Source organism: Penaeus vannamei, chromosome 28 (assembly GCF_042767895.1).
Source record: "Penaeus vannamei isolate JL-2024 chromosome 28, ASM4276789v1, whole genome shotgun sequence".
In the NCBI taxonomy this organism is placed as follows: Eukaryota; Metazoa; Arthropoda; class Malacostraca; order Decapoda; family Penaeidae; genus Penaeus; species Penaeus vannamei.
The window spans coordinates 32,910,990-32,920,989 of record NC_091576.1 but is presented as its reverse complement, the minus strand read 5'-3'; the positions used below and the strand labels follow the sequence as shown (position 1 = coordinate 32,920,989).

The window sequence follows — 10,000 nt, the reverse complement described above, 5'->3', positions numbered from 1 at the left end:
ATCTCAGTTATGTTAATCTTGCTCAATCATAATCTCAGTTATGTTAATCTTGCTCAATCATAATCTCAGTTATGTTAATCTTGCTCAATCATAATCTCAGTTATGTTAATCTTGCTCAATCATAATCTCAGTTATGTTAATCTTGCTCAATCATAATCTCAGTTATGTTAATCTTGCTCAATCATAATCTCAGTTATGTTAATCTTGCTCAATCATAATCTCAGTTATGTTAATCTTGCTCAATCATAATCTCAGATATGTTAATCTTGCTCAATCATAATCTCAGTTATGTTAATCTTGCTCAATCATAATCTCAGTTATGTTAATCTTGCTCAATCATAATCTCAGTTATGTTAATCTTGCTCAATCATAATCTCAGTTATGTTAATCTTGCTCAATCATAATCTCAGATATGTTAATCTTGCTCAATCATAATCTCAGATATGTTAATCTTGCTCAATCATAATCTCAGTTATGTTAATCTTGCTCAATCATAATCTCAGTTATGTTAATCTTGCTCAATCATAATCTCAGTTATGTTAATCTTGCTCAATCATAATCTCAGTTATGTTAATCTTGCTCAATCATAATCTCAGTTATGTTAATCTTGCTCAATCATAATCTCAGATATGTTAATCTTGCTCAATCATAATCTCAGTTATGTTAATCTTGCTCAATCATAATCTCAGTTATGTTAATCTTGCTCAATCATAATCTCAGATATGTTAATCTTGCTCAATCATAATCTCAGTTATGTTAATCTTGCTCAATCATAATCTCAGTTATGTTAATCTTGCTCAATCATAATCTCAGTTATGTTAATCTTGCTCAATCATAATCTCAGATATGTTAATCTTGCTCAATCATAATCTCAGTTATGTTAATCTTGCTCAATCATAATCTCAGTTATGTTAATCTTGCTCAATCATAATCTCAGATATGTTAATCTTGCTCAATCATAATCTCAGTTATGTTAATCTTGCTCAATCATAATCTCAGTTATGTTCATCTTGTTAGCTTTCTCACAGTGACATGAAAGAATATCAAAACTATTCATATACACAGAACATTAGATTATTATTATTCTAAAACATTTGATTTATGACTGGGTATACTTAACGTTTGGTGTTATTGAAGTTTATAAATACTTACTTTGTATATCATTATAGGGCTTTTGTGTTTTTGGTTCTTTAGAGACAAGAATTCTGACTCTGGCTTATCTGCTTTGAAGTTATACGAGGTGAAACATATATTGGAAAATTCTTTCGATGAAATTCTGCCATATTTTTTTTAGAAATCAGTTGAACCTTTGGAATAATAAGAAGAATCATCAGACTAACATAAAAAACACGTGTCTTTGCAATCAAATTTTCGATTACAGTTATCTACACATTACTATGTGATATCCACATGCGTGAAATAAAGCAGAAAATAAATATTTTCCGATACAAATATCCTTTTCATATATTACCATCATAGAGTAATTAAGCAAAATAAAAGGTAAGGAAAAAGCACTTGTCTTTTTGTAAACCTGAAACTTTAATTTTAAAATATGTACTGCACATCATTTGTATATTTACACAGCTAAAAAAATCTATGGACATGCAATTATTTTCAGCATAATTGACAGAGCATATAAATTCCCTGACTAAAAAAATGACAATAATTGAAAATAAAATTCGAAAAAAATAAAAATGAAGAGGTGCACTCATGGACCCTCAAAATTAGCAATGGTGTGATTCCAGCATAGAAAAAAATAAAACATGATAAACAGAAACAAAAATAAACTCATGATAAAAGTGAGACCCCTTGTATTTGGCCAACAAATCATATTTATACAATATTGTACATAGTGCATTGGACTAAGATGGCTGGTTAAGACAATAAAATGTAATAAGTATGTAAATTTGAATGAGATTTCCATAATCATCCCAATGACATTTGAACATTTTCCTCATATCTAAAAGATTAAGCAAATAAGCAAAAAATAAAAATATATTAGTCTCAAACTAAAGAAAATTACACAAAAAACTTTGTTCATGTAAGTAACCTTACTGTGAGTATTTTATCAGTGAAAAATGCATATTATTACATCAAAGTGCCTCACTGGGTATCTATCCATCCATGCACGGTAAAAAATCAAACAAATTCAATAAAACACTGTACACAAAAATAATAACTGATAGACAACAGGCTTCTCTAATGATAACACTGTCAAACCAAAGAAAAGTGAGAAAAATATTCTGAATTGTGCAAGCTTTAAGCTCTCTAAAGCTTGAGACACATCTATTTCATATGTTTATGCATATATGTATATAAATATTGTATACAATATATTTTACATGTATATATATATATATATATATATATATATATATATATATATATATATATATATATATATATATTTATGTATATATGTATATATATATATATATATATATATATATATATATATATATATATATATGTATACATATACATATACATATATACATATATACATATATATATACATATGTATATGTATATGTATGTGTGTGCACATGTGTATGTGTATGTATGCATGTGTGTGTGAGTGCGTGTACGTATGTGTGTGTGTGTGTGAATGCGTGTACGTGTGTGTGTGTGTGTGTGTGAATGCGTGTGCGTGTACGTGTACGTGTACGTGTGTGTGTGTGAGTGTGTGTGTATGTCTGTGTGTGTGTGTGTGTGTGTGTGTGTGTGTGTGTGTGTGTGTGTGTGTGTGTGTGTGTGTGTGTGTGTGTGTGTGTGTGTGTGTGTGTGTGTGCATGTGCATGTGCATGTGCAAGTGTGTGTGTGTGTGTGTGTGTGTGTGTCTGTGTGTGTGTGTGTGTGTGTGTGTGTGTGTGTGTGTGTGTGTGTGTGTGTGTGTGTGTGTGTGTGTGTGTGTGTGTGTGTGTGTGTGTGTGTGTGTGTGTGTGTGCATGTGCAAGTGTGTGTGTGTGTGTGTGTGTGTGTGTGTAAAGGTGGTACGACAGCAACTTCAACACATGCATAGTATTGCACAAGCTGTCTGCAACAGGGATGGGGAGGGTGGTGTGTGGATGGAAGACTAAGCTTTAAAAAAAAAAACTCATTTAAAGAGTAACAGCAGACCAAGCTTTGAGCAGAAATGGGGTAATGGAAGTTATTGCTTTGTACTATATCCTCAGCACTGTTGTCTTGGTCCAAATTCCTCCCTAAAACACTTGCTATCACATCCTTCACTGTAAGGCTAAGTACCAACACCGATGCAGTGTGGAAGAAAAGGAGGGGTGGGTGGGAAATTTCAATAAAAAGGGAAACAAAAAAATAATCATGAAAACTTGGGCATAAAACTATTGTAAATGTGAAATATTGGTAAAAGTAGATTGTTTTTCTTTGTATTTTTTTCTTCAAAATACTGATCTCTCGAACAATGCATGACCTCCAATGTCCAGGCAAGAATTTCTCACAACAACATAAACAAACAACGCCCACGCTGAGCTTGTCCGCTGTTAAAACAATTTAACAATGGGAACAATAACACATTTTCTCTCACATGCAAATTGAATTAGCTAATTAGAGTTGAATGACTAAAAAGACAATAATAAAAACAGATTAACTTCAACGGCTACCGCTTGGTCTGCCTAATGGGAAAAATGGCAGTTGTTTGACTTTTGGCACTTGGGAAACCCATTATCATGAATACGGCTGACTCCAGCATGTCCGGCACACGCATTTAAAAATTGTCCAGCGATATATATATAAAAAACTTGGCAACTAAAAGAGAGGTCACTACTATTTCCACAGGTCAATGACCCTACCCTCAAGGTTCCGTTTAACAAATTCTTTTCTTTTTCAAATAAAAAATATGTAACAAACGGTCAAAAGAACCTGTAGGATTTGTCATTGATCCCGCGTTGTTTTATGAAGCAGTTTGTGTGTGACGACAGTTTGAACTGATGGCGAAGGCTATGAAGAATAGCAAGTTTGATATCCTCTTTTTGAACTTAAAACATTAAATTTCATAGTTCTCATTCTTTATACAAGTTTATCACTAAAATAAAAATAAAGGTACATCTGTTCCCCAATAAAAATAAAATAAATTGCAAATAGTCAGATCTATACAGAAGTAATGAACCTAAAAACAAAAATTTTGGACATGCTTCAAAAAGTAGTGGATTTTCTTGGAATATATCTTAAAAAGGGTGCTTTGCATTGACAATTTTTCATAGATATATATATATATATATATATATATATATACATATAATCTTGGAAGAACTGATTTTCGGAAGCCTAATAGAAGAAAACTTGCTATATCTACAGCATTGAAGAGACAATATTCAGTGTTTCCTGTGAAATATACTGGCACGGGAAAGGCATTAGAACGGAAAATATATATAGTTTAGTGCAAAGTAACGAGTGTAATTGACTATCAGTTCTTAAAAAAATAGATAGAAAAATAGATTGAGCTGAGTGTTACCACTTTGGGCGCTTGAAGTGCCGTCGCTTTGCAATACTTCCTTAGAAACACTGATGTTCATTTTTTTTCGCACATCAAAAAAGATTGTCATGATTGCACTCAGGGATTTGTTTAACCTTTCCTTTCTCCTGTCAATGATCCTTTGTCCGCAAGACTATATGGTTGAATTATTAGTCACCACTTTTGTTAAATACCACTGGGGGAGGGGGGAGGGGGTGGGGGTGGAGAGGAGAAGTGGAATATTGGTCTGTTATAACTTAAGCACGAATTGGCTGTGTCGTTAGTTAAATAGTACAAACTGGATTCCAACTGGGAGTGATTGAATGCTTTACGACAATGAGTGACAGTTCTTTTGTTCTGGTGACTACTGATTCACTCCATGCCTACTGAACACACAAATATCCTGCTCATTGAGTGGGAGGTTGTTGTCTAACTGTTAATATCATCAATAGTTACAAGCTTCCATGGCCTGGTTGGTCCACAGGTTATACACCAGTACTATTGCAACAATGCAAAATGGTCAAATACATAAAACTATATTAAAATCACAGTATAAGATGAACTCTTCAAGAGTTCTAGCTGACAGACTTTTTCCCTCAGTCTTGTCTGTCCACACGAGTAGCATTCAGTTTCATAAAATGGCCATAGATTTTAGCTGTTGCTCAAATCTAGCAGTCCACTTAAATCCATGTACACAGAAACTTGCATCCTCACATATCACAAGTGAAAAATGTTCTAAAAGAACAGTATATGGAATATAATGCACTTTGCTCTTGCCACTTTGTGGTCCCTTGATCACACTACATTCCTTTGCACTGATCGCCACCTCTACTTTGGCTTGTGGCTCCCCATGGCTCCCTGTCTGCCTCTGTCTCCTTCGATCTCACGCCTTTGAAAAACATCACAACACATTTTTGTTCATCACAACTCCTTGGTTCGCCATGTCCTTTCGGATCACTCAGAGGTCCAACACAAGATTCCAGGGAAAGACACATTTGAACACGAAACAACCCTCTTCCGCCCACACTGTTTAAAAAACACAGTTCTCAAAGTGGAGGAGGAGAGGGCAAACACTTCACAGCCCACCAAGCACTCAGACGGTTGTTTCACTGCGTGCCGCAAGCGTGTGAGGTGTGTGGGACGAGATTTCGTTGTAATACTCGTGAGCCATTTCTGGTGGGTGAGGATGGTGATGCTGGTGTTGCTGAGGGCCTCCGTTACTACTGACGCTGCTATGGCCGCTGCTCCCTCCGTAACTGCTGAATCGGCCGGGCTCTAACACCGGCACCCCAACTGTCTGCTGCGGGTGGATGCGTCGCCCTGCGTGCATCTGGGCCCGGTTGTTCATCATGTGGTACTCGGGGTTGTCCATTCCGACCCACTGCCCAGCTGTGCCGTTGGGACCCTTGTATGCACGCAAATGGTCGTTCCGACGTCCATCTAAGAAAACAAATAAAAAAATATAAGGAATCCTTCAGCTACAACGTAAATCCGTTTGCTATATTCTACAAAATCGTTTCAGAAAATGTTCACCCTAAAAATAAAGAAATCCTTAGATTCTTACCTGGATTATCTGCCATGAGATCCATATAGTGTTGGTGAGATGGCCCCACGGTAGCTAAGCCCGACGGCTGCGGGGAAGGCATGAGATAATCGTCTTCGTCGACGGGCAAGTCCAGCCTGAGGTCTCCCACCCAGCCGTAGCCAGGCGCAGAGGGGGGCGGGCCGTGGCCGTTGAAGCACTCGTCGTCGCCTACGTCTGCGTCTGTGGAAGGCAGTGAGCATTTAGACGCTTTTTAGGATAACACGAAGACTTCTCTGGTCAATGTCTGTTAGGGTTTGTGTTATGAAATCATTCTGTAGATATGCGTTACTGGCGGTAGACAACAGAGCAAGTGAGGCTGCTTTACTGGTATTAATAAATTGATGTTTGATATTAAAATATAAGAGAAAAGTGCAAAGGCAATCGTAGACAAGCTTTGGTGAGCTATTTGATAAGTGCAAACAATTTGAGAAAATAGAGTGGAAGGACTAATATGTATTGAACAAGCTTCCTCAGAAAATATGAATTTCTTATAAGCAAACGTGCAAAGGATTAACTTATCAATTTAACTATAAAGAGGGTATCTGATTATTGTCAATCAGTGTGATCATTAACTACTCTAGAGCTACTGCTGAGAATACTCATTAAAATACACAGGCTTACGACTGGTGGTATTCTTGTGAGAACGTGCATAATGCATTGGTGCATGTGCAAACAAAACACGAAACAAGACTTGCAAGTGAGACGAGAAAAGCATTTGGTGCCAAGATGCACGAGAGACACACCTTTACCTAACATCTTGAGGGGGTCCGTGCAATAGCGCGACGTGAGCGAGTCTCCGCGCGGCCTCTGTCCGGGCGACCCAGCGGCCCCGGCCTCGAGGTGGGCGTACTTCCGTTCCCGCTGGAGGTTGTGGCGGTTCTGCGGCGACTCAGCCCTGTCAGAGATGTACTCTGCGCCGGCTCCGGTGCTGTAGCCACCCATCGTCTTCTTCACGGGGGTTGTTGGGTTGGAACTTGAGGTTGAGGACGTGGTGGTGGTGCCAGTGACCCCTACGCTGCCGGTGCCATACTTGGGCTGGAGGTACTCCTCGGCTGCCATCACAACGCCGTCCCCCTCGATGGCCGACGAGAGCGACCGTATGAGCTCCCTCTCATCCTGGGGCGTGTAGGATGGCAGGCGCATCAGTTTGTCTCCGGGGATCACCAGGAACCTCCCGGGATCCCGCGCCATCTTCGCGAACTCCTCCGCGAGCTCCCGGAAACTTGGTCGGCTCTCGGCGTCCAACATCCAGCAGCGGATCATGAGCATGTAGACGTCGATGGTGCAGATGGCGGGCTGGGGCAGGCGCTCGCCCTTCTCCAGCAGGTCGGGGACTTCTCTGGCCGGGATGTCCTCGTACGGCCGTCCTCCGTAGGTCAGGATCTCCCAAACAGTCACACCTGCCAAAGAAATTGACTCGTTAGTGGACTGATAAATGAAACTCACTTCATTCTATCCAATATTAATCATTATTATTAGCAATGAACCCTTTAAAACTGAAGAAACAAAACCCGATTCCCAAGCCCACTCACCGAAGGCCCAAACATCGGACTTGTGAGTGAATATCCGGTGCTGAATGCACTCGAGCGCCAGCCACTTGATGGGCATTTTCCCGCCGGCAGCCTTGTACTCCTCCTCGTTGTAGTCCAGGAGCTTGGCAAGACCAAAGTCAGTGATCTTGACGCAGTTCGGAGTCTGGACCAAGACATTTCTCGCGGCCAAGTCCCTGTGGACGAGGCGACGCTCCTCCAGGTAGGCCATTCCGCGAGCGATCTGGGTGCACCAGTTGAGTAAGGGCTTGGACCCCACCTGCGGGACGGAACGAACGTTAGACGAGTTCTTCCAAAATCGAAACTTAAATTCTAATGAACCAAAACATGTTAATTCCATGTCAGCTTAATAAAATACATTTCTGAGTATATCAGGATTTTGTTTTCGTTTTTATTTATTTATTTTATTTCTTTACCTTATCCTTATTATTGCGAACGTAGTCGAGCAGGCACCCCAGGGGCATGAGCTGCGTCACCAGCATGATCTGGGTGGTCATGCACACTGCCAGGAGCTGCAGAAGGTTCGGGTGGTCCACAGAGGCCATGATGTATGCCTCCTCCAGGATCTCCTTGTTGACATTTGTTCCTGTACCTAAAATGAATAATGAATGGATAAATAAATAAATGCATAAATAGTCACAATTATGCTAACGAATGCAACTACACAGACAAAAGAAAAAAAAATCATTACTTGAGTTTACTCCAGTTAGGACACGTTTGCTAAATCCGGGGCAGGACACTTACCCTCGCGGAGCACCTTGATGGCGACGGGGATCTTGACGTTCTCGCCCTCCGGCACCCACACGCCCTTGTACACCGTCCCGAAGGCGCCATAGCCCAGGATGCCCCCCTTGCGCAGCTCGGCCTCCTTGACGATGCGCAGCTTGGCCAGGTTGGGCTTGATGTTGGTCGGCTTGAGGGGCTCGTTGTCGTCGTAGGGCATCATGGTCATGGTCATCTTGAGCGCCGCGGCCTTCGTCTTGTTGCGCTGCCACCACAGGTAGCAGAACACGGCCAGGAAGATGCACAGCAGGAAGACGCAGCCCAGCGTGCCGCCCAGGATGGCGGGGATGCTCTCCTCGTCGCTGAAAGGGGGCGAGGGGAAGCTGTGGTTAGTTGCTGTGTTCTTTTAGGGGGATAAAGGTCATGGCACCTTTTATTATCAAGTTCTCTCGCTCTCTCTCTCTACTTACATAATGAGCAAGGGGTCTTTGCCGCAGTACGGGTCCGACGCATCTTCGGGGAAGATCTTGAAGGGCAGTTCGGACGGGCAGGAGGCCGTGCAGTTGAAGCTGGTGTTGTTCATGCCTGGCTCGCCATCAAGGTAGATTCGGTAGTTGCGGCACGCCGTGCAGTGGGACTCGAGGGGCCCCGTGCACCCGTGCGAACACTCGGGGGAACACTGTAAAGAACGTGGTAATTAGTAAAAGCAGTTGTGAGGGAAAATCAGTGAAAAGAACGTCATTTATCTTTAAACATTAAGTACAAACGGTATGACTGACAAGCGGCGACTCACCCTGAAGCACTCGTGGAGCTTCTCATCGGCGTAGTGGTCGGCGGGGCACTCGTCCTCGCAGTGCTCGCCGCGGCGGTAGCTGACGCACTCGTGGCAGACGCTGATGTGGAAGCCGTTGGCGGTGCAGTTCTTGCAGCGCGGGTGGCAGCGGCGGCAGATGGTCTTCCCGGCGAGGCGCCGCAGCGCGCCCGTCTCCAGGTGGGGCAACCACTCGGAGAAGTAGCCGACGGGGCACGCCTCGTTCTCGTGCAGGCAGTACTCCACTTCCAGGTCGCCGTTGATGACGGCCTTCTCGCACGAGTTGCAGCCGTTCTGGCCGATGGTGTTCTCGGGGCCCGTGCAGCCGTCGACGCAGTTCTCGTGGCACGCGCGGCACATGCCGTCGTCGTTGAACTTGGTGTCGGGGCAGCGGTCCACGCAGTACGGCCCGTCCATCACGTTCTTGCAGCGGTCGCAGTCGTTGGAGTCGGGCCCGTGGCAGCTGCCGTCGCACTCCGAGTGGCAGAAGCTGCACTCCTTGGGTCCCATCTGGTAGATGCCGGGCATGTTGCAGTTGTTGACGCAGCGCTCGCCCAGCTTGAAGTTCCTGCACGAGAGGCACTCATCGTCGCGCGTGCCCCAGCAGCCCTCGCCGCTGCACTCGCTGTGGCACACCAGGCCCTCCTCCACGCACTGCTCGCTCACGCGGTTGTTCTGCAGCAGCAGCTCCGAGCTCGAGTCGTCGCTGTTCTCGATCAGCTTCTTCCAGTTGATCTTGTCGACGAAGCACAGGTCCTTGTTCTCCAGGATGTAGACCTTGCCGGAGCGGATCTTGCGGAGCGAGCGCAGGTTGAGGCTCTTGAGCGACGTCTTGACGATGTACAGCGACGAGAAGTACT

General features: G+C 42.9%; 1 protein-coding gene across 3 annotated transcripts in view; it reads right to left on the bottom strand.

The window, feature by feature from the left end:
- Nucleotides 1-2,520: 2,520 nt before the first annotated feature.
- The window catches only part of Egfr (epidermal growth factor receptor), a 419,937-nt gene continuing 412,457 nt past the window's right edge, over nt 2,521-10,000 (bottom strand). For 2 of the 3 annotated variants that reach the window (XM_070142029.1, XM_070142031.1), the window contains 8 exons: nt 9,123-10,000; nt 8,800-9,008; nt 8,351-8,691; nt 8,023-8,198; nt 7,589-7,865; nt 6,800-7,456; nt 6,036-6,236; nt 2,521-5,911 (listed from right to left, as the gene is read on the bottom strand). The exon at nt 9,123-10,000 is cut by the window's right edge and continues 535 nt beyond it. In XM_070142029.1, coding sequence (XP_069998130.1) covers nt 5,565-5,911; nt 6,036-6,236; nt 6,800-7,456; nt 7,589-7,865; nt 8,023-8,198; nt 8,351-8,691; nt 8,800-9,008; nt 9,123-10,000 — 3,086 coding nt within the window. In that variant the 3' untranslated portion in view covers nt 2,521-5,564. The remainder of the gene's footprint in view (nt 5,912-6,035; nt 6,237-6,799; nt 7,457-7,588; nt 7,866-8,022; nt 8,199-8,350; nt 8,692-8,799; nt 9,009-9,122) is intronic. The other variant, XM_070142030.1, reaches the window with a different exon arrangement.